Source organism: Boleophthalmus pectinirostris, unplaced genomic scaffold (assembly GCF_026225935.1).
Source record: "Boleophthalmus pectinirostris isolate CB_2022bp ecotype Guang Dong unplaced genomic scaffold, ASM2622593v1 HiC_scaffold_5, whole genome shotgun sequence".
Taxonomy (NCBI): domain Eukaryota; kingdom Metazoa; phylum Chordata; class Actinopteri; order Gobiiformes; family Gobiidae; genus Boleophthalmus; species Boleophthalmus pectinirostris.
In genome coordinates this window covers 5,749,038-5,775,061 of record NW_026571404.1, presented here as the reverse complement: position 1 = coordinate 5,775,061, position 26,024 = coordinate 5,749,038, and the positions used below count along the sequence as shown (strand labels likewise).

Below are 26,024 nucleotides of genomic sequence, written 5' to 3'. Positions count from 1 at the left end.
ATCTGAGTTTCTTTTACCCAAATTTACCCATGTATCTGCTGGCCTTGATGAGCTTCACTTGTCTGGAGCTGAACACTGTGGTTGACATTACACTCCCTTAGTCCGCTTCTTTGTACCGTCAAGGATCATAATCTATCGTCTTATTTTTTTCACGTTCTTTCTGACCTCTGACGTTTCTCTGTCTGTCTGTGGTTGTAGAAGTTGCTGGGTGTGCTTCGCCACCGACGAGGACGACCGGACGGCGGAGTGGGTGCGCCCGTGCCGCTGCCGGGGGTCCACCAAATGGGTGCACCAGTCGTGTCTGCAGAGGTGGGTGGACGAGAAGCAGAGAGGAAACAGCACCGCCCGAGTGGCCTGTCCTCAGTGCAACGCAGAGTACCTCATCGTCTTCCCCAAACTCGGTAAGAGGAACTGTTCTCACCGTAATAACACCGGTTTCCTTTTCTTCATCGAGGTCTTAAACCAGGTCTTAAACCAGGTCTCAATCAGGTCTCAGTCAGGTCTCAATCAGGTCTAAACACGGATTAAACAAAGACTAAACCAGGACTGAATCAGGATTAAGCAAGTAATAGACAAGAACCAACCCTGGACCCAACCAGGACCCAACCAGGACCCAACCAGGACCTGGAACAGTCCACAAGAACTTCACTAAACTGGGACTAAACTGGGACTAAACTGGGAGTAAATTGGGATTAAACTGGGACTAAATTTGGACTGGGTCTAAACTGGGTCTAAACTGGGATTAAATTGGGATTAAATTGGGATTAAACTGGGACTAAACTGGGACTGGGTCTAAACTGGGTCTAAACTGGGACTAAACTGGGTCTAAACTGGGTCTAACCTGGGTCTAACCTGGGTCTAAACTGGGTCTAAACTGGGTCTAAACTGGGTCTAAACTGGGTCTAATATGGGACTAAACTGGGACTGGGTCTAAACTGGGTCTAAACTGGGTCTAAACTGGGACTAAACTGGGACTAAACTGGGTCTAAACTGGGACTAAACTGGGTCTAAACTGGGTCTAAACTGGGACTAAACTGGGTCTAAACTGGGTCTAAACTGGACTAAACTGGCCTAAACTGGGACTAAACTGGGTCTAAACTGGGTCTAAACTGGGACTAAACTGGGTCTAAACTGGGTCTAAACTGGTCTAAACTGGACTAAACTGGGTCTAAACTGGGACTAAACTGGGTCTAAACTGGGTCTAAACTGGGTCTAAACTGGGACTAAACTGGGTCTAAACTGGGTCTAAACTGGGTCTAAACTGGGTCTAAACTGGGTCTAAACTGGGTCTAAACTGGGTCTAAACTGGGTCTAAACTGGGACTAAACTGGGACTGGGCTAAACTGGGACTAAACTGGGTCTAAACTGGAGCAATACTTTTCTCCATGGAGATGTTGTTGCTTTGTCTGGAATGTTTCACAGTACAGCATTAAATGAGTCAGCAACACCACCACCACCTCCCCCAGCGCCACCAGCACACCCATCACCTCCGCTGCCCACAGACCAGCCTGGAGTCCCCCTTGCTACATCTACTCCATCAACAGACTCTTCACCCTTCACCCATGGCACTGCCCAACCATCTAGAAAGCCTCATCAGATCGGGAATCACACCTAACATAGCACGGTCAAGGGTTCTGACATCAACTATGTTGAACTCTCCCCCATACAAAAACTGTGCCTGTTTCACCACCAGAGACTCTCTCAGCTCTCCCCTCACCCAAACCTCCCCCTACTCCACCTCCTCGGTCCTTACCTGGTCCCTCACCCAAACCTCCCCCTACTCCACCTCCTCGGTCCTTACCTGGTCCCTCACCCAAACCTCCCCGTATTCCACCTCCTCGGCCCTCACCTGGTCCCTCACCTGGTCACTCACCCAAACTCTCCCCTGCTCGCCCTCCCCCGCCTTTCCCCAGAGCTGTTATCACCAAGAGCTAGGACGCACAGGGCCTCTGCTGTCCCAGGACATACAGTCATGATAAAGGTAATATCAGGCTGGGGCCCTGCGATGGAGCTATATCTCCAGTTACAACACGTAGATGGATTAAAAGAAGGACAGTTAGACTGTCTAATCAGAGAAATTTAGTTCACGTTCCCTGTAAGAAGATAACACCCAGTCCTACTGAAACTAATCAGAAACTTGCTGTGCTCAATGTCAGATCTTTATGTAACAAATCATTTCTAATTCATGATTTTATTTCTTCTTTTAATCTTGACTTTATGTTTTTAACTGAAACATGGCTTGACAAAAACACAGGTCATGCAGTGCTAGTGGAATCAACCCCTCCCAACTTCAAATTTGAATCTGAAACACGAGCAAATAAAAAGGGTGGAGGAGTGTGTGCATTTTTTAGAGATCATTTGGTTACACACAGGTTGTCATTTGGGGTGTTTTCATCATTTGAGTATGTTTCCTTCAAAATGGAGCTAAAACAATCACCGTCCAGACTCTACATAGTCATATACAAACCTCCTCAGCACTGTCAAAGTTTTATTGATGATTTTACTGAGATGCTTTCAGTTGTTTGCACAGACTTTGATGGTTTAGTCATTACAGGTGATTTTTTAATGTGTGTGACAAAAATGCCAAAGAGCTTAGTGTTGTCCTTGAAACTTTTGGTCTGACTCAGCATGTCAGTGAGCCCACTCACAACAGAGGGCACACTCTGGACCTGCTCATTACAAAGGGTGTAAATATTTCAAATGTCAATGTGGTTGATGTTGCTCTGTCTGATCATTTCTGTGTCTTCTTTGACCTGTCTGTTATTCCCAAACCACCGGCTGCTCCTACAGTTGTTCGAAGGAGACACATAAATGATAACACAGGTGCACTGTTCATGGAAATGATACATTTTGAAATTGCCTCATGTTCTAATGTTGATGATGTGTTGAACTCTGTGACTTTGAGTGTTTTGAATGTTCTGGATGCCATCGCTCCGATAAAGGTTAAAGTGGTTAAAGAGGCAAAAAGCTCCGTGGAGGAATGATGACTCAGTCAGAGCACAGAAAAGGCAGTGCCGGAAGGCTGAGCGGAAATGGCGCAAGTCAAACCTCCAGGTTCATTATGAGATTTACAGAGGAACAATGCATATGTACAACTACACTTTGAGTAAAACAAGAGAGAAGTATTTTTCGGACATTATTGGTAATTGCAGTAACAACTCTCGTGTCCTGTTTGCAACAGTGAACAGATTAACAAACCCTCCAGCTCCACTGCCACTAGAACTAATTTCCACATCTAAATGTAATGAGTTTGCAGTTTTCTTTAATGACAAATTTCAGGGCATCAAAAATGCCATCAATTCCACAACACAAATAACAAGCATGCAGCCACAGAGACACTTAGAGCTGAATCACTTTGCACCTGTAACTCACAAAACTGTTTTAGAGATCGTTACCAGTCTGAGTTCATCTACTTGCTGCCTGGACATGTTACCCACTAGATTTCTAAAGTCTGTCCTCAACAGTTTACTTTCACCACTCACTCACATAGTTAACATGTCACTTCAATCTGGAACATTCCCAAATGCGTTGAAAACTGCGGTCATTAAGCCTCTCCTAAAGAAGAGCAGTCTTGATGCCACAGTACTGAACAATTTCCAACCCATCTCAAATCTGCCATTTTTTGGCAAAGTCCTTGAAAAAGCTGTTTACCAACAGCTTACGAACTTTCTCCAAATGAACAACTCCTTTGATGTTTTCCAGTCAGGTTTTAGAGCCCACCACAGCACTGAGACTGCTCTTATCAAGGTGACAAATGACATCCGCCTGAACACTGATGCAGGCAAAGTCTCAGTCTTGATCCTGTTAGATCTGAGTGCTGCTTTTGACACTGTCGATCATGGGATCCTCTTTACAGAGACTAGAGGACTGGGTGGGCATCTCTGGTACTGTACTAAACTGGTTCAAGTCCTATCTAGAAGACAGGAAGTATTTTGTTGAAATTGGAAACTGTGTCTCAGATCACATGGCCCTGACCTGTGGGGTGCCTCAGGGGTCAATCCTGGGCCCCCTGTTGTTCAATCTCTACATGCTGCCATTAGGCCAGTTAATAAGCAGCAATAACGTGTCCTACCACAATTATGCAGACGACACTCAGATCTACGTCTCTCTGGCAGCAGGAGACTATGGACCAGTGGACTCACTTGGTCATTGTATCCAACAGATCAGTGTGTGGATGCAAAACAACTTTCTCCAGCTAAACTCTGACAAGACTGAAGTCATAGTGTTTGGTCCACAAAAACAAAGGGACAGTGTCAGCAGTCACCTCCAGTCTCTCTCTCTAAAACCTTCAAATCAGGCAAGAAATCTAGGGGTAATAATGGACTCAGACTTGAACTTTAACAGTCACATAAAATCAATAACATCTGCAGCCTTTTACCATCTAAAAAACATAGCAAAAATCAAAGGTTTACTGTCTAAAGCAGACTTGGAGAAACTTATCCATGCATTTGTCTCCAGTAGGTTAGATACTGTAATGTTCTGCTCACTGGTCTCTCCAAACGAGCTGTGAGACGCTGCAGAACATCCAGAACGCTGCAGCTCGGGTCCTGACTCGAACTAGGAAGTACAAGCACATAAGTCCTGTGCTCAGGTCTCTGCTCTGGCTCCTGTGCCTCAGAGAATAGACTTTAAAACAGCTCTGTTTGTGTACAAGTGTCTCCATGGCCAAGCACCAAAGTCCATCTGTGACATGTTAGTGTCATATGAACATCTCACACTCTGAGGACCTCAGGGACCAGCCTCCTGCTGGTGCCCAGAGTCACGACTAAACAAGGGGAGTCAGAGTTTCAGGTTCATGCAGCTAAAACCTGGAACAGTCTGAACATGTGAGACAGACTCTTCTGTGACGCTGTTTAAATCCAGACTCAAAACATTTCTGTTTAACTGTGCAAATAACTGAAAGGTTTTCATTCCGCACTCTTCACTCCAATTTATGTCTCTCTTTTTTAATTTTAATCTTCATGATTATTTATGTTTTGATTTGTTTTTATTATGATTTTAATGTATTTCTTATTCTGTAAAGCACTTTGAATTACTTTGTGTACGAATTGTGCTATACAAATAAACTTGCCTTGCCTTGCCTTAAACCTTTCTATCTTCACCAAGACCAAACCAGACCAAGTTACAGGTCAGATCTGTGGAGAGGCGACCTCGCTCACACTCAGAATGCCTGTTTTTGCCCGTATTAATTCAATACATATGTCGATACGGGACACGGGGTCACGATATCGATTCGATTTCGATACGTTTTAAGACGCAAAAAAAAATCTAATTTAATTTTGAGTATAAAATAAAAACAAAACGATATTAATGAAACAATCCAAATATTACAGCACAACTACTGTACAGTTGTAGTTTATATTTGAAATGTTTTAGTTCATTTAGTTCAATAATTTTCTACATTTTTGTTCAGTGAAAATAAGAACTGCGCTTTCTCTGGCAATTTATTTTATTTTTTTTATAATTTAGCCAGTCTTCTCTTAATATAGACTGTGGGGGAGTTACACTTTCAGACTGTGGTTTTTTGATGATGATTTGATGATTTATTTTCTTTTCCTCCCGAGTCTGTCTCTCTTCTTCACAATAACGTATAATTTTCAACACAATATAATATACGCCTTTTTCACAACGGCTGGAAGAGCTGCGATGTAGGGTAAACATCACTTACGTTAATCCTTTTCTATGGCAAAATGTTTCTGGAAATGTCTCGTGTATTTTCCACCGGCTTCATAAATCTGCCCCATCACCAAATCTTCAACCAAAGAGGTCGACAAAGGATAAACATTCTGTCTGTGAAGAATTTATCCACAACTATCAAGGTCAGAAAGATGAAAACTTAAAGACGAACGACGACGACGATGACGCGTAAGTGAACTACTGAACAAAACTAATGTTGTGGTCATGAATAAAACAGACGCACTGATTCTAGAATTAAAATAAAAAATCAGTTTCATGATGTAGATGGATAGATGGATGGATAGATGGATAGATGATAGATGGATGCATGGATAGATGGATAGAGAGAGGATGGATGGATAGATGGATGATGGATAGATGATGGATGGATAGATGATGGATAGATAAATGGATAGATAAATGATTGATAGATAGATGGATGGATAGTTAGATGGATAGATGAGATAGAGAGAGAGAAAGAGAGAGAGAGAGAGAGATAGAGAGGATGGATGGATAGATAGATGTGTAGATAGATGGATAGACGTATGGATGGATAGATGATGGTTGGATGGATAGATAGAGGATGGATGGATAGATGGATGATGGATAGATGATGGATGGATAGATGATGGATAGATAAATGGATAGATAAATGATTGATAGATAGATGGATAGTTAGATGGATAGATGGGATAGAGAGAGAGAGAGAGAGAAAGAGAGGATGGATGGATAGATGGACAGATAAATGATTGATAGATAGATGGATGGATAGTTAGATGGATAGATGGGATAGATAGAGAGAGAAAGAGAGAGAGATAGAGAGGATGGATGGATAGAGAGAGGATGGATGGATAGATGGATAGAGAGAGAGAGAGGGGATGGATGGATGGATGGATAGATGTGTAGATAGATGGATAGACGAATAGATGGATGGATAGATGATGGATGGATAGATGGACAGATAGATGGATAGATAGATAGATGACGAGATGGACAGATGGATAGATAGATGGATAGATGGATAGATGGATGGATGGATAAATTGGATAGATAGATCAATTTGTGCTCTTCAAATGCGAGACATCTCTAGGAAACCATAACATTAGTTTTGTGTCACTAACGCATCGTCGTCGTTCGCCTTTACGTTTTCGTCTTTCTTACCTTGATAGTTGTGGATAAATTCTTCATGTTTATCCTTTGTCGGTCTCGTTGGTTGAAGATTTGGAGATGGGACGGGTTTATGAAGCTGGTGGAAAATACGCGATATTTTGCGATAGAAAACCTTTAACCTGAAGTCATGTTTACCTTACATCACAGCACTTCTGGTCATTGTGAAAAAGGTCTATTAGGCTACGTTCAGACTGCAGGGCTTAACGCTCAATTCCGATTTTTTTGTGAAATCCTGATGTTTTTGCGAGGTCGTTCACATTTCCAGTTAAATGTGACTTGTATGTGACTCCAGTGTGAACATTAAACGGCCCAAAAGTGTCCCACATGTGACACTGGAGACACGACGACGTCAACCGCAGCGAGCGTCTGTGTTTACAGAAGTTGTCCAAACATGGACGCAGCATCGAGCACCTGGAGATTTTAAAGTTCCTCTCGTACCGGAGCCAGAACATGAACAACTTACTTGTTTTAAGGAGGAGATTGAGAAGGAGAAGGATGAGGTTTTTGGTCGTGTTTTGTGGTTCAGTCCGTTGAAAGGAACGTGTGGATGTGGAGACGGAGCCAAGAGTGGTGAGTGGTGATGTGCTTCACTTCAGTGACACGGAGTTCGTTAACAATTTTCGCCTACTTCAGCGCAAAATAGTGACGTTTGTGGTTTGTTGATAACGTGTAGGTGGATGAATGCACTTTGGCCGTTCAGACTGAAGTCACATGTCAAAAGATCAGATATGTATCAGTTTCAGGAGCACATATCCAAGTGTCCTGGGTCACATTTGAAAAAATCAGATCTGTGTCATTCAGACTGTCATTAAAAGATCACATACAGGTCACACAGAGGCCAAAAAATCGGATTTGGGTCACTTCAGGCTGCAGTCTGAACGCAGCCTTAGTTTCTTTACCAATATCATGTTGCCTTAGACTAGTTCTGATTTAGGTCAAGGTCAAACTAAAACTGTATTTCGATTTTCTATCACCATTAGAGATAGAAAAAATATGTCAATTTTGTCCAGAAATTTGTCCAGCAACATGAAAATAAATCTTATACCTCTTGGATGGACCTGTGCGATTCATCAGGTAAAAGAGATTTGCATTTTGGGGCACAAAGACAGGTCCGTCAACATAAATTTGGGGGCCCGGGGCAAAAAGCCTCACATGGCCCCCCATAATATAAATTAATTGGAAGAAAGTATAGTTCTGGGGCCCGGGACAATAGACCCCATTGTCCCCTCCAGTCTACTGTCCTGCACAGAGGCAATCAACTGGAGGAGCTAATAAAGTTTGCAAAAGGTTTTTCCTAAAATAATTAAAAGTTTTACTAAATCTTCTTTTGAAAGCTCTTTTACTTAATCACTAAAACGATTTTCTTTTTCTCGTGGCTCTCTGGCTCCTCCATATCCTTGGGTGGGTAGAATATTGTAACTCATGTTTTATTTTGCTGTTTTCGGGTTTTCCATAGGTCCAGAGCTGGACTCTGTGTACTTTGTGTGTTTTGAACCTTTAAAGTTCCTTTAATGTCGTGAGAATGCAAAGCCAAACTGCGTCAGAACGTATTTACAGGAACAGAGCCCAGACTGTAAACAAAATGTACGCTTTAAATCAGAGTGGAAAACAACTCTGAACTCAAGATAACCCAAGACACAAGCGAAGAGTAAGATCATGTGAAGACTAAAGCAGGACTAAAGCAGGACTAAAGCAGGACTAAAGCAGGACTAAAGCAGGACTAAAGCAGGACTAAGCCAGGTCTAAGCCAGGACTAAGCCATGTCTCAACCAGGTGTCTGCCAGGTCTTAGCACAGACTAAACCAAAACTAAACCGCAGGACTGAGGCAGGACTGAGGCAGGACTGAGGCAGGACTGAGGCAGGACTGAGGCAGGACTGAGGCAGGACTGAGGCAGGATTTAGCCAGGATTTAGCCAGGGCTCAGCCAGGTCTCAGCCAGGTCTCAGCCAGGACTAAGCCAGGTCTCTGCCAGGTCTCTGCCTGGTCTCTACCAAGTCTTAGCACGGACTAACACAAGAATGAGCCAGGACTAAGCCACGTCTAAGCCCGGTCTAGGTCTCGGCCAGGTCTCGGCCAGGTCTCGGCCAGGTCTCGGCCAGGTGTCTGCCAGGTCTTAGCAGAGACTAAACCAAAACTAAACCCCAAGATTAAACCAGGACTGAGGCAAGATTGAGGTGGGTCTCAGCCAGATCTAAACATGGACTAAACCAGGACTGTGACCCAGCCAGGACTGTGACCCAGCCAGGACTGTGACCCAGCCAGGACTGTGACCCAGCCAGGACTGTGACCCAGCCAGGACTGAGCCAGGTCTAAGCAAGTACTAGGCAGGAACCAAGCTGGGACTCAACAGGACTTAACCAGGTCTAAACAAGGACCTGGAACACTCCACAAAAGCTGTACTAAACTGGGCCTAAACTGGGACTTAACCGGGACAAGCCCAGGACTAAACCAGGACTAAACCAGGACTAAAGCTCTGAACCAGATAATAAACCGATCTAAACTGGCTCTTAACCAGATATTCCCCCAGAACTAAATGAGGACTAAACAACAGGGACTAAACTTGACACTAAACCCGGTCTAAACCCAATCTAAACCCAGTCTAAACCCGGTCTATACCCGGTCTATCCCCGGTCTATCCCAGGTCTAAAGCGGCTCTGTTAGCCTGTCGTTAACATGTCCGGAGGCACATGCACAGGCAGAGCAGAGCTGACACATGAGACAGCAGCCGTCCCATCCGCACACTTATTTGTGATGAGGAGGCCTGGGTTTGCTGGTAAATAGGTTTATTTATAGAGAGCAGGGGCTGCGCTGTCACTCACTGTGGATCTGTGAGCAGACAGGAGCTTAGCACACTTCCTCTGCACAAAATAACTGCTATTTCTGCCCCAGCCTCCTCATCCTCCCTCTGGACGGGACCGTGCAGCTGGAGACGAGGGTTTAGAAACGCCAGCGCATCGTTTAAGAGCGGTTTTCACGATAGCATAGGCCGATATGATACGATAAATCAATACATAGACCACGATACATATGTCGATATTTAGGCCACGATACGATACATAGACCACGATGCAATACATATCTCGATATTTAGATAGGCCATGACACGATACATATCTCGATACATAGGCCATGATATGATACATATGTCGATATAGAGATAGGCCATGATACGATACATCAATACATAGGCCACGATATGATACATAGACCACGATACAATACATATCTCGATATTTAGGCCACGATACGATACATATGTCGATACATAGGCCACGATACGATACATATGTCGATACATAGGCCACGATACGATACATATGTCGATACATAGGCCACGATACGATACATATGTCGATACATAGGCCACAATATGATAAATATGTTGATCCATAGGCCACGATACAATACGTACATCGATACATAGGCCACAGTACGATACATACCTATAGGCCAAATATGAAACATAGGCCACGATACGATACATAACTCGATACATAGGCCACGATACGATACATAACTCGATACATAGGCCACGATACGATACATACCTCGATACATATAGGCCACGATACGATACATAACTCGATACATAGGCCACGATACGATACATACGTCGATACATAGGCCACCATATGATACATACCTCGATACATAGGCCACGATATGATACATATCTTGATATATAGGCCACGATACGATACATATCTTGATACATAGGCCACGATATGATACATACCTCGATACATAGGCCACGATACGATACATAGGCCACAATACCATACATACGTCGATACATAGGCCAGGATATGATACATATCTTGATATATAGGCCACGATACAATACATGTCTCAATACATAGGCCACGATATGATACATATGTCGATATATAGATAGGCCATGATACGATACATCAATACATAGGCCACAATATGATACATAGACCACGATACAATACATATCTTGATATTTAGGCCACGATACGATACATATGTTGATACATAGGCCACGATATAATACATATGTCGAGACATAGGCCACAATACGATACATACCTCAATACATAGGCCACGATATGATACATAGGCCACGATACGATACATAGGCCACGACACGATATATACCTCGATACATAGGCCTCAATTTGTTACATATCACGATACATAGGCCATGATATGATGTCTACCTCGATACATAGGCCACAGTACGATACATATCTCGATACATAGGCCACAATACGATACATACCGCGATACAGCTAAAACCTGGAACAGTCTGAACATATGAGACAGGCCTCTTCTGTGACGCTGTTTAAATCCAGGCTCAAAACATTTCTGTTTAACTGTGCATATAACTGAAAGGTTTTCATTCCGCACTCTTCTCTCCAATTTATGTCTCTCTTTTTTAATTTTAATCTTCATGATTATTTATGTTTTGATTTGTTTTTTTTTATGATTTTAATGTATTTCTTATTCTGTAAAGCACTTTGAATTACTTTGTGTACGAATTGTGCTATACAAATAAACTTGCCTTGCCTTGCCTTACATGGGCCATGATACAATACATACCTCGATACATAGGCCACGATACGATACATACCTCAATACATAGGCCTCAATTTGATACATACCTCGATACAAAGGTCACGATACGAAACATATCTCGGCATATTTCAAATCGATTCAATATAGTTCAATAAAAAATAAAGGCTAAATCATCGCTGTGATACAAAAGGTCTTTGTTAAACCATTTCTTATGCAAAGTGAAGATGAAACACAAACATTTTAATCCTCAAAACAGTGAAAATGTCATATTTGTTGCATAAACAAGTTTCCTTCTCTGAACAAGCAACAAAACTGTAGCTCTGTAAGATATAGTGTGGCTTGGGGTGAATTTTTCTGTCTGAGCCCGGCCCGCGTCCAGCAGAGCAGTGATCGAATCCGACCCGAGCCCGACAGGCATTAAGATATTTGTGTCCGAACCCGACCAAACCTGACACAGTTAAAATCACACTATTTTCATAGGCCTAATGACACACATAGGATACTGTTTGTTTGGCTTCTGAACAGACACAGAGACGCAAAATACAAACTCAAGGAAAATAATGAGACTTTATTCTTCACCTCTTGTAAAGTGGTAAATTTAAACTTCAGCATCTCATCCGCATTATCCATAGAAATTGTTCTCCGCAAATAATGACACCCAGTCCACAAAACAGCACTGTGAATCCAGTTTGCAGCATTATTTAAAAGTAAAAAGGCCAGAGTAGTTCCTCACATGTGTTTGTTTACATCCACACAGAGCACAGAGCGAGGTGAAGCTGCAGATTAACGATACTGACTCTACTTCCTGTGGACTTTATCTCCACTTTCTGAAGTTTTGCACCACATTTCACAAATAATAATAACACAGTTTTGACTTGTATCTAAACTTAGAAGTGCAGTGCTCTGATCTTTTGACCACTTAAGAGTCTCTAAGAGTTCTAAATATTTGGTTCGGACGGGTTTCCATGCTCTAGTAACAAAACAATTTAGTAAAATATACGAAAAAATACTCTTAGCGATATATTGATACAGCAGCCCTCGATATCGATACTGTATCATCACATTAAACGATGCGATATATTGATATTTAGATATTTTTTGCTGTAATCATCAGTGATCAGCTTAGGTAATTTTAAAGGACAGATGTGCAACCAGTCATCTGTCAGTAAAATAATGTGGTGATTTGGAGTAATGACAAAAAAATTTGAACTTAAATGGATGCAAAATCAACAGCTAGCCTTAATTGAACTGAATGAAGAAAAATGAACCAACCAAAGCCAAACAAAAATCAAAATTTTCATAAGTATTTCATGAACATTTTTGAATAGGCTTCACTCAGTGTTTCCCATTCAAACAGGAGTCTATGGTGGCCGTCCCCCCATAGTTTAAAATAACTTGGACTATATTTTCGAAACAAAATTAGACTTTGTTTCTCTTTGTAGACCTGTCACAATAACACATTTTGAAGTGCGATGTATTGCAGAATTAGCCAGGCTGGCGCCACGTAGTGCCTCCGCTCAATTTCATTTCTCTCCAGCGACTAAATCAGGAATCAGAATACACCAGACCAGGGGTGTCAAACTCATTTTGGTTCGGGGGCCGTATCCAACCTACTTTGATCCCAAAGGGGCCGGATCAGAAAACTCATGTCATATAAACCTCAAAAATAACAATAAGTTTAAATATTTGTGCAGAGAAACACAAATCTATTACAGAAATCTTTTTTAATTGATGAACTCTTTCTTTTACAAAATATTATATTATTATGAACAACCTGAAACTTTAAGAAAAATACAATTTCAACACAATGTTTTAACATGAACTTGTTTGTAAATAGGAATAAGTCAATTTTTGTTGTAAAATCCTGCACTCGGCTCCACTTTTCTCATGTTGGACATTTTTCTGATGAGGGTGTCACGGTCAACAGTCAAAACGATCGTCCTTTAAGAGCGTTTGGAAAGAGACAAGTCTTCATTTGTGCTGCTCTGGTGGGAGGGGCCACGTACAGAGACGCTGGAGACGCTGCTGTGATAAACACCACAGAAAATTAACAATATTTTAATAGAAAATATAATTACAATATTTGAGTAGAAAGTCAGCTGAGGGCCAGATTAAAGGTCTTGGAGGGCCGGATCTGGCCCCCGAGCCGTATGTTTGACACCTGTGCACTACACGTTCACAAAAACCTCTGAGGCAGGACTGAGGTGGGACTAGGACCAGTCTAAGCCAGGTCTCAACCAGGTCTAAGCATGGACTAAACCAGGACTAAACCAGGACCTAGAACATTCCACAGGAGTGCTTTAGTAACAAAATAATTTAATAAAGCCTACCAAAAAATACTCTTGGCGATATATATCGATACAGCAGCCCTCGATATCGATACTGTACCATCACATTAAACAATGCGATATATTGATATTTAGATATTTTTGCACATCCCTACTGTGGTCATTGTTGATCAGTTTGGATTATTTTAAAGGACAGATGTGCAACCAGTCGTCTGTCAGTAAAATAACTTGTTGGTTTGGAGTAATAGCTAAAAAATTTGAATTTGAATTTGAATGAACGCAGAATTTGGCCAATTTCCAAGGCTGTAATTTTTGAAGAACCATAATTTCCTCCACAAAATCATCAAAATCTCCTGTCTTATTCTGCATAAAAACTGCTGACACTTCAGTTTAGATCTGAAGCATCTTCTGAAACGTAACAGAAAACAGCTCTGTGTTTTGGTTTAATGTGTAACAAACATGTTTGTGGTGAACGTGTATTGAGCAACTTTTCTAATCCAATCCAATCCATCTTTATTTGTACAGCACATTTTATAAACAAGACAGTTTCCAAAGTGTTTCACATAGGAACGCAAAACATTTAACTCTACAAAGTCAGCAGAATTATGTTCAAACAAAAGGAACTAATAGAATCAAAAGATAAAAGAATAATAATAAAGTCAATGAATAAAAGCAGTACTGAAATAATAAAATAGATCAAAACAATAAATAACAAAAAAATAAATAAAATACAACAGAGGATAACACAAGTTTTCACAGTATGGTCTTAAACCAAGTTTAAAACCAAGTCTTAAACCAGGTCTCAACCAGGTCTAAGCATGGACTAAACAAAGACTAAACCAGGTCTAAGCACAGACTACACCAGGACTACACCAGGATTAAAACCAGGACTAAACCTGGACTGAATCTGGACTGAATCAGGACTAAGCAAGTACTAGACATGAACCAAGCCTGAACTCAACCAGGACTCAACCAGGACTCAACCAGGACCTGGAACAGTCCACAAGAACTGCACTAAACTGGGTCTAAACTGGGACTAAACTGGGACTAAACTGGGACTAAACTGGGACTAAACTGGACTAAACTGGGCCTAAACTGGATCTAAACTGGATCTAAACTGGGCCTAAACTGGATCTAAACTGGATCTAAACTGGGCCTAAACTGGGCTAAACTGGATCTAAACTGGGTCTAAACTGGGTCTAAACTGGGTCTAAACTGGGTCTAAACTGGGTCTAAACTGGGACTAAACTGGGACTAAACTGGGACTAAACTGGGACTAAACTGGGACTAAACTGGAGCAATGCTTTTCTCCATGGAGATGTTATTGCTTTGTCTGAAATATCTCACAGTATGGCATTAAACCTTTCTATCTTCATGGACTCCAAACCACCAAACCAGACCAAGTTACAGGTCAGATCTGTGGAGAGGCGACCGCCATAAAACCACCTGTAATTCAATAAATGTAAAGTAGAGTTGTTTAATGTCACACTGTGGAACTTTCCAGACTGAGAAATGATATAGAAACATAAAAACAAGCAGGTGACAAACCCCCAACCAAAAAGTGACATAGTGCAGCTTTAAATATTTCCATGTTTTATTAAAGAAACAGAGTTAAAACTTTATTAAAACATTGCTATTGCTTCCTCTGGCTGTGATTCTTAGTATTTGTAATATTAGTTTATAAATTATTTTCTCAATACTTGTCAGAAAAACAACAATTTAATATTTTGGCCCAGAGTTTGGAGACTTTTTTTTTTTTTTTTTTTTCATATTTGGAAAGTGTATTTTGAAAAGCACTGGGATTTAATAGCATTTAAAGCGATAAAAAAACAAAAACAAACAGAAAATCCAGTTCTGAGATTTTTGATTTGATTCGGATTTTTTATTTTAAGTTTATTTTATCTTTTTTTTTTTGGCTCTCCGTATAATCTTACTTGCTGCACAGCTCTGAGAAATACAGTAGTGACTTGTTGGTCTCTTTAGGTCCGTGTTTTGATGCTGTCACTTGTTTTGGCCTCCGTCCTGTTATAAAGGCCTCACTGTTTCCACTCCTTTAAAAACATTACACCACTGTTTTCTACACTGCATCATTCAAAGCTACAGCACACGCTATTTTTAGCCTTTTTATTTTGAAACGCAGAATGTGAAACGTGCCCTGAAAGTGAAATAATGTCCACCTTATTCTACATGACTAAGATGCATCTGTTTGTATAAGTTGCACGGTGGAACTAAAAGGATTTCTTTTTGGTTTCAAATTCTCAATGAAAGTTCAAAATAGCGTTATTCAGATGCAGCAGCCTTGTGCTTATGATGACCAAAAAAAACAAAAAGAATGAAAATCCATCAACTGCGTCAATCAAACTCCCTACGTTTCTAGCGTAAGTGGCTCGCCGACGCTCTGGGATTACGTGGTTTTACGTTCGCCTCTCACGCATTCGCACTGACGCTGTTTATTCGACCAACGCAGCGCTTTTTAGTGGGTTTTCGAACTGCTGCTTTCTCGCGGTTTGCACAAAGTTTGTTGCGATGGCCGACAAGAATCCACGACCAGTTAAGGGCGAAGTATAAGTTCACACTGCCGCCATTGCCTTGTCGTTTTTTATTTTCTGGGTCTGCGTTCAGATCTATGCTTCGCGAAGTAATTCATCGCCATGCAGTTAAAGCTACCGTTTGTACAACCCGCTCCTGTTGCATTCTCACATATGACCACTAGATGCTGTCTATGTTACTGCTGTCTGACAGTGTGCCAGCTTTGGTCTGACAGAAGAGGACCAGAGAGCACAGGTGAGTCTGAACAAAGGCCAGGTGAGGGGAAAAGGGGTGTGCAAAAATATCTATATTTAAGGGCAGGGTAGCTTTAAGAAGTTGCTGATACGATACGAAGGCCACGATACGATAATATCTCGATACAGTGCACTTTCCTTTCGATTCGATATATTTCAAATCAATTTGATGGTTGAAAGTTAAATCATGGCTGTGATACTAAAAGTCTTATGCTACGTTCAGACTGCAGGGCTTAACGCTCAATTCAGATTTTTTTGTGAAATCCGATGTTTTTACGAGGTCGTTCACATTTCCAATTAAATGTGACTTGTATGTGACTCCAGTGTGAACATTAAACGGCCCAAAAGTGTCCCGCCATGTGCACTGGAGACACGACGACGTCAACCGCAGCGAGCGTGCTCTGTGTTTACGGAAGTTGTCCAAACATGGACGCAGCATTGAGCACCTGGAGATTTTAAAGTTCCTCTCGTACCGGAGCCAGAACATGAACAACTTACTTGTTTTAAGGAGGAGATTGAGAAGGAGAAGGACGAGGTTTTTGGTCGTGGTGTTTTGTGGGACAGCGGCAGCGACGTCCGTTGAAAGGAACGTGTGGATGTGGAGACGGAGCCAAGAGTGGTGAGTGGTGATGTGCTTCACTTCAGTCACACGGAGTTCATTAACAATTTTCGCCTACTTCAGCGCAGAATAGTGACGTTTGTGTCTTGTTGATAACGTGTAGGTGGATGAATGCACTTTGGCCGTTCAGACTCAAGTCACATGTCAAAAGATCAGATATGTATCGGTTTCAGGAGCACATATCCAAGTGTCCTGGGTCACATTTGAAAAAATCAGATCTGTGTCATTCAGACTGTCATTAAAAGATCAGATACAGGTCACATAGGGACCAAAAAAGTCAGATTTGGGTCACTTGAGGCTGCAGTCTGAACGTAGCCTTTGTTGACGTTGCTGCATGTGCACTGGAGGACGTCGTCGTGTCTCCAGTGCACATGTGGGACACTTTTGGGCCGTTTAATGTTCACACTGTAGTTCACATACAAGTCGCATTTAATTGGAAATGTGAACGACCTCGCAAAAACATCGGATTTCACAAAAACATCCGAATTGAGCCTTAAGCCCTGCAGTCTGAACGTGGCCTAAGAGTGATTCCTGACAACTTTTGTGTGCAGTATTATTGTCCGATTCGCCGTAGAGCTGAGCTGTCTGCAAATCTAAAGCCGGCCGTTGCGTGGAATCAGTCAAGCGTAGCAAATCTACCGATGTCCAGAGGTCGTGTTCCTTCTTTGATTACAGTAATAGGCCCAACACGTACAGTTAGAGGCAATTTTCAATCACCATATTAATAACAACAACTTGCATTTCTTTTTTGGCCAAGTGTAGAATTTCAGTCTTCTCTCAGAAAGTTCATACTGCTGGAGTTTACAACGTGCGCTCTGAACAGAATCTTACCTTTTCCCACCTTTTCTCATCGCAGTCGCAGCACTTGTCAGAAAAATAGCCTTAAGCTTTCTTTTCCAAAATCGTGGCGGCCTAATAAAGGATCTCGTCCGCGCTGCTCGTCTTTATGATCAAACAGAATCCAAAAGGTCAGTTCATTTCAAAGGCTCTTCTATCACCCGGGCCCGGTGACATTTATGATCCCATCTCGTCCGTCTCATGTCCACCTGGGTCTGTGGGACGCTAGAGCAGCCGCCGAGTCACCATGACGACGCAAACCTCACCAGGCGGCCATCTTTGTGCTGGAGACAATCAGGACACGCCACGGCAAAGGATTATGGGTCATCTCTGAGTCATCGCTCCAGACGTGGACAGGGTTTTACAAAATGTCAGAGCTCAGAGGAGATATCCCTTCCATATCTACATATAAATTGAATATTTAAAACTTTGTATCAGTAGCCAGCCTTAATTATTTTGAATGAAAAAAAAATGAACCAACCAAAACCAAAAATGTCTACATTTTTATAAATATTACATGGAAATTTTTTTAATAGGCTTCATTCAGCGTTTTACATTCAAATAGGAGACTATGGTGACCTCCCTTTGTCTAAAATAACTTGGACTATATTTTCGAAACAAAATTTGACTTTGTTTCTCGTTGTAAACCTGTCACAATAACACATTTTAAAGTGCGATATATTGCTGAACTGGCGCCACCTAGTGCCTCCGCTTAATTTCATTTCTCTCCAGCGACTAGGTCAGGAATCAGAATTAACTGGTTCATAAAAACCCCGGAAGTGCGAGTTTGGGCACCAGCCAATCAGTGAAGAGCCATATATTCTGTGTATCACGATTTTTATTTTCCCATATTGATCAATCTCAATTTTCGATTCGATCTTCTTCTATCTGATTGAAAACATATACAGACAGTCATAAAGAGCGTCAGAGTGTCAGGATCACTGGTTTTTAATTGGTGTTGACAGGACTGATGATTACGGAGAAATCCACATGGAAAGTTTGGAAAGCGTTTGTGCAGTATATTAAGCCTAATAGCGTGCGTGCGTTACCGTTAACAGAAACACATGCGATGTCTAAATGAGGTCTTGAGTTGAGCTTGTAAACGGCGAGAAAATAGTCGTGTACTTTCCGTAACTTGGATTATAGTGAAAAGAAGCAACGGAGGAGAGAAAGAGGAGAAAAGGTGAGGAGCTGTGGCTGGATCAGAGAGCGGGAAGGGAAACGGAGACTTTTAGTGAAATTGTGCAGATTTAAATCAAAACTTGTGAACACGGAAGAGACCTAAAGATGCACACTATGGCTCAGACTAATTTTCAAAACTAAACCAAAGTGTAAATCCTCGTCAGCACCACGCACTCTTACTGTTACACGATGTGGAGTGTCTTTGAGTGTCCAAAAAAGTGCTATATAAAACTGATGCATTGTTTTTGTTATAGACTGTGGACCTGTCGATTAAAATGTACATGCCTTATCATCGAAATCGACCGAAGTAGAGATCGCAATCTATCGATCTTTTGATTTTTAACACAGCCCTAATTGAAAGTAACTGATTATGCAACAAAATTTTCTGTAAAAAGACTGAATATTTTGTTCTTTGCAGTAGTGTTGTCATGATACTAAAATTTCAAACCCGATTTTTGATACTAAGGAATAGACTTGATGCTTAATACTGATTTTAATACCACAATGATAATAAAAAAAACATTTCAGTAAACAATAGAATGTGATTATCAACATTTGGGTCTTAACGATATATCGGTTGACCTGTATTATCAGCCGATATGGGCACTTGGAGACATGTTATGTATGTGTGTTTTGGAACCGTGATTTCAACGGCCGGTCCATTACACTTTCTCGAGGTGGAGGTCGGTTTTCTCCAAGTCCCAACCAGGTGTGACCAGGTGTGAAGAGGTGTTACCTTCAACACACTCACTCCTGATTGGCTGTTTGGTTGTGCGGCGTCAGAATTACAAACATGGAATTCAGCTCCTTGGCCTAAATATTGCCAATATGAGCCGATAGTCAATGTGGGCATGCTATACCTCATTCTAAAGCTTAGACTCTCTATATTGCATCCATTTAATCCAATTTACAGACAGATAAATGTCCTAAAATGTGGCGCCGCATTAATATTTATCTGCAATAATTTATCTGTGTCTGTGATGCCTTACTGCCCCTGAATGCACCTCCAGAGTCACGTGATTCTCATGCGCTTGTATACATGCACAGCTGTCAACATACTGGATTATATTATATTTATGCACGATCTTGTTGAGTCAGGAATGAAAAGACACTTATTTGTAAAGTCTTGTGATCTGAGAGGAGCCTGTGTGAGCGGTGAGTGTTGCAAATGTGTGGGTTTTGAAGCTACTTTTCATTATTTTTGATTAGTTAGAGCTTAGCTTCTGTAAACTACCACACATAAACAGTCTGTTTTCTCTTACATTAGGGTTAGTGTTAGTGTAAAGTGACTGTAGTGGCTGTGTACATGTTACTGGACCTGCATTGATATGTAAAGGAGCTGTGAATAGATGTGTGAATGATCAGCATTTACACATGTAATTACCACGGCGCACATGCATTTACCACTAAAGACTGATGGTGATAGTTTACTTACTACTTTTACTGGCAAGAATATCATGTAAAAATCCCATAAATAAATATGATGTAAATACGCAGAATAACAATAAATGTCACCTAAATAAACCTAATATAAAATCCAGTAGAGCCAGTTCTCTTATACTTGTTCTAATACAGCCCAAAATCATTCTAAAATATTCAGGAAAGCTTCATTTCCGTCCCGTTAATGTGACTTTTTTTAATATCGATATTTGCTCAAATTAATATCCACTTTCAGTACTGGTTTTGGCATCAGTTAGTATCTTTGATACTTTTGACAACAACTTAGCAGAAAACATGCCATTATCTTAATAATTGGGCCTCAAACAGCAAACGCAAACATGTTCGATTCGACTGTGAGTTTGTGCAGTTTTATACAATATTACGGTCGGTTTATGATGTCTCGAAGGTTATATCAAAACATGGTAAAAGCAAATTTAATTTCAATGTCATTACGCTGAGGTAATAGTTTGGCCCCCAAGACGGCAACAACTCAAACACGTCTGACCGATTTTTATATTTTACAGAGCTCCTCCGTATCTTCAGACCATCTCTCCGGCGCCCCACCCTCTCCCCCGTCTCCTCACGCTTACCCACAGAGCTATAAATAACCCAGAACCAGGGGCAGAGAGCGGGTGCCCTCGGTAAATATGGCGTGATTTCCCTGGAGTGGAGGAGAGGAGGAAGAGGAGAGGGAGGATGCAGAGCTGTTCTTAAAAATAGGTCTCGCGCTCTGTCAAAAAGCGATGGGCTCGACCGGAAAGCGGCATTAAACTCCCATTTCCCTGACTCTATTTTGACTCAAAATGTTGCAAAAGTGAAGTTTGTTGCAGCGTTTGGGTTTATAAAGCAGCAATACGGGATAAAAGAAGTAGTAGTACTCTTTTTTTAACAGTTATTTTAGTATTTTTTAAGCTCAGAGGGGAAAAGTGGCTCATTTTTAGACTTACAAATTCCAGTTTTTCAGGACACTACAGTAGTCGTCTTGGAACATTTGCGTTGTCAAATCAGAACACATCCAAACTCCTTTCTCTGCTTTCTCTAAAACCTGTATTTATTCCGATGATGTTTTAAAATGCTGTTAAATATCCCACTAAAGCCAAGATTGATGCATCCTCCTTCAGCCGTTAAGTGTAGCTCTCTGCTCGTAGAAGAAAATCTGTTCTGTCAGATTTTGAATTTTAAATGTTGTTGAATTTCTTACTTTGAACTTTTAAACTCTGCCCCCTTCAGGCCCGGTGGTGTACGTGCTGGACCTGGCAGACAGACTCATCTCGAAGGCCGGACCGTTCGCCGCCGCCGGGATCATGGTCGGGTCTATTTACTGGACCGCGGTCACCTACGGAGCCGTCACGGTCATGCAGGTAACAGCTGTGTGTGACAGATATTTAGTTTATTTTTCTTCAGTCATTTAACATCATTAATCGTATAAGGATTTAACCCAGAAATTATGCATAGAACTAAAGTTATTATACAGACCGAAAGGACTGAAGTTTTAACACTTATTTTGCCAAACCCTATTAACATATAGAACAGGATACAAGACGGCAGAACTATTTATAGAGAAAAGAAACGAAACTCATAAAAGGAAAGAAGACAAGAATATCTACTGTATTTTCTGGACTATAAGTCGCACCAGACAAAAAAATGCATAATGAAGAAGAAAAAAAACACACATAAGTCGCACTGGACTAAAAGTCGCACACTCTAATCCAGGGGTGCTCAATACGTCGATCCTGATCTACCAGTCGATTGCCAAGGTCGTGTGGGTAGATCGCCGTGTCTCGTCTCGGACTCGATCTTGTCTCTCACTCGAGGTCTGACACTCAACAAGTGTGATCATATTTCATTCCGGCCGCTGCTGTTGGTAATAAACTTGTAGCGGGTGCAGGAGCGTGTGGGGGTCTCAGTGCAGCCTGTGCGCTCATTTGAAACCCGCGGAGACTCTACGGCGCATCACAAACACACACGCTCCCTACGCACGGCTCGTCTGCGACAGCGTGTGCCCTCGTGTACCAGCGTGCATCACAGGGCAGGTTCAACTTCCTAAACATCCTACCTGTCCACCTGCCTCACGTCAGCACGCCGCCCCTCGCCTTTTCACGCTCTCGCTCCTTCCTGCGTACAGCGAACACAAGCCCCTCCCACAGTGCGGCTGATTAGAAGAGCAAGACCAAACGTGAAGCAAAAACCAGTCTAAATTTGTGTTCCAGTGTTGGCACAAAGCAGGTCTACAGCATAGAGCGGATCTACAGAACAGACCTACTGCCACATTTGGCTGAAGTTTGTCTAACAAAAGTGACAAATGCATCTGTGTTTGTCACGATGTGCGTTTGGTTTGGTAAACGTGCAGAGGCTGGTAAATATCACTGCAAAACCAGAAAAGAATGCAACTCCAGTTTGGAACTTTAAAAAACAGGTTTAAAAATCTTCCTTCACTTTTTTCACAGTTTTGTGTAAAGTGCCAGAGGAAGTTCTCTTAAAGAAGAGGTTCTCAAACTGTGGGGGAGGGTCCAAAAAAGGGGCACAGAGTGTTTCAGTGCAGTTTGCTTGGCTTTGTATTAGGTAGATCATTTTGAATTGGTCATTTTATAAGTAGCTCACATGCTGAAAAAGTGTGAGCACCACTGGTCTAATCCATGTACACATTCATATTCATACCTGTATAAATACACATATACCAGTTGATGGTTAATCTGTAAATTCTTTAAGGTAAGATACATGATTTATAGTATTTCTGTATATTTCCGTGTAATTGTGATCTTACACATTTTTTTTAAATGTCTAAATTGTTTTAGAGCCTTTTAATGTTTTGTCCAGACACTCATTTGAACAAGTATCAATACTAAAAAAAGTACTGAATAGTTTTAAGACAGATATAAGGCCACATGGGAATAGAAAACAAAGTACTATGATCTAATGTTGAAAATCACATTCTATTGTCTAAACAAAGTGTTTTTTATTATCATCGTGGTATCAGAGTCTGTATTGAGTTGTCCTTAGTGTAGAAACATTATGACAACACAATAAAAACACCACAGTGAGAGTATAATCTAAAACCAATATTCAAACTTTTGTCTGGTCAAATTTGGCCTCAAAATTTGTGTGATCAGGTGTCCCTATTTATCCGGGACAGTCCCAGTTTTGCCCTGTGTCCCCTGTCCCAGTAGATTTATCCAAAACCACTGATTTGTTGCAGTTTTATACAAGAAATATCCAAGATGTTTCTATTTTTGACCAATCTGATGCTTGCCAACAGTAAAAAGAAGCATGAACTGTCATTTGTTTAGGTAAAATACAGAAAAGCTGCTTAAAAATGACCAATAATCTAAGAAAATGTGACTATACTGACTCACGTGTTTGTCATGAATGTGCCGAGTGAAGAAAAGTTTTCCTAAATTACACAAGTTTCACAATTTTATTCTTACCAAGCACGACAAACCGGGGGAGTCCCAGTTTTTGATTTTGAAACCCTACTCAAAATATTAATGGTAGATTATTTATGAACTGTTAATAGTGAAATATTAGTTGGCAAAAAAAATAAAAAGTTGTTTTCAGTGCGAGCAACAATAAGGGAAAAACAAAATGGTGGTTTTGTTTGGGCCCAAATAGAAACCAGCGGAGTGAATGTTTTATAAAATTGGAAAAGCACAGACGATTGGTTTTGTGCCTCTGTGGAAATAAGCGACCTTGTGTTTTGTTTTAGGTGTCGCTGCGTCATGTTGTGAAAATGTTTTTAGAGACATTTTCTTTTAAAATAATGCAGCAGCAACAGAATAAAAGTGTGTCTGCAGAAAAAAATGTCCCTGATCTGAATCCATCTTCAGTATTAACACAAATTCTGCGTATTTAGGCTGAGTTCTTCTCTCAGACTGAAAAAAACACTGTGTTCCACCTTGTGATGTCATGTGAAGTGCTCCACTGTGTTTTTAAACTCCATACACCTTCAGTAGAATCATGAGACAGAGATACTTTATTGATCTCGAGGAAAATTCAAGTTTTGCTGCAGCGACGTTTCCACTGCGCGTCTCGGTGTCTTTGTGTTTCTGCCAAAGGTCTCAGGTCAGTTTGACAGGAGGACTGGTCAGGGAGGGTCAGCAGATCCCGTGGAAGAGCCAAAAGTGTCCCTCCTCTGCATCTTATAGCATCACAGCAGCCTCCAGGGGGCGCCAGGTGAACAGAACGGGAAAGGCCTCGTTCTTTCTGGTGTTTCTGTTAGTGACGTAGTGGCTCAGTCCCTCAAAGTGTTTCCTCTAGAAGGTTTTCTGTCACATTTGCTGAGACATAAAGTGGAAAAAAAAAACTGTAGCATCTCAAATGTTCACATAGTCCAGTGAGGTTCATTTGGTCTCCTGATAATTTATGTTATTAGGTTCTTTTTTTCAGACCAAGAGTTTGTTTTCATACCTGTCAGTTTCGACTGCTCACTCGTAGGCCAGTAACGATAATCAATAAATCAATTAATCGTACGATAACATTTAACGAGCTCGATAACTTTTCCGGCTGCGATAAATTCTATTTGCAGCTTGTTTGTTTTTCTCTCTCTCGATCACTCTCAAAGAGACTGAATGTTAGAAGGTTTCTGTCGCTCTCTGACTCCTCGTTTAACAAGTGTAATGGTAAATGGTCACATTTTTCTATAGCACTTTTCCACCTTCAAGGCACTCAAAGCGTTTACAACAAGGAACCACTCACCCATTCACACACCAGTGTACACAGACACTGTGGGCAAGGTGGGTTAAGTGTCTTGCCCAAGGACACAACGGCAGCATTCATCTGTGGGAGCTGGAATCACACCAGCCAACCTGTGGGTGAGTGGATCTGACCACTCAACCTGTGATGTTTATGTCAAGAGCTGGATTCAAACCGCCAACCTTCAGGTCAGTGGGTGAATGCTCCACCAACTGAACTACTGCATGAATGACAATTGAACCAACGTGGGCTGTGTTTAGCGTCGTTGTCTGTGCGGCTAAACATGAAGCCGCAACACAAGCGCCGCTTTCAGAACCAAAACAGTTCATCGCCGTGTGACAAAACAAGTCATGATGCCGAATCAACACTGGTGAGTGTTACACGTCTCAACAGTCTCATGCGTCAAATGCAGCGAGCGTCAAATGACGAGAAGAAATGTCTCAAACCCCAACAGCCGATATAAACCCAAACCCGATCGACACAACTAGCCCCGCCCCCGGGAGAACCTGAAATCCACTGAAATCTCACAAGACACTGACACGACACCAGACAGGACAGAGGCTCCCTCATAGTGAAACACGATCCTGTGTCCTCAGTTAAAACAAACACTTCAGGACCAAAATGTCGAGGCCACAGCAGCAGCCGCAGAGAGAGTGACCACAATATTCCAATGTAAGACAATGACTAGAATCACTTTTAAGGACAATTTTGTTACAGAGACTTAATAATCCATTTTATTTATTGCTTTGGTTGTGTTTGGTTCAAGAATGGTTTATTCAAGTGCATTTTTGTGAACA

At 41.4% G+C, this 26,024-nt stretch overlaps 1 protein-coding gene across 1 annotated transcript in view; it reads left to right on the top strand.

The window, feature by feature from the left end:
* marchf5 (membrane-associated ring finger (C3HC4) 5) overlaps window positions 1-26,024 on the top strand; it is a 76,146-nt gene that overhangs the window by 33,194 nt on the left and 16,928 nt on the right. The window contains exons 2-3 of the mRNA XM_020925793.2: window positions 199-401; window positions 21,769-21,899. Coding sequence (XP_020781452.1) covers window positions 199-401; window positions 21,769-21,899 — 334 coding nt within the window. The remainder of the gene's footprint in view (window positions 1-198; window positions 402-21,768; window positions 21,900-26,024) is intronic.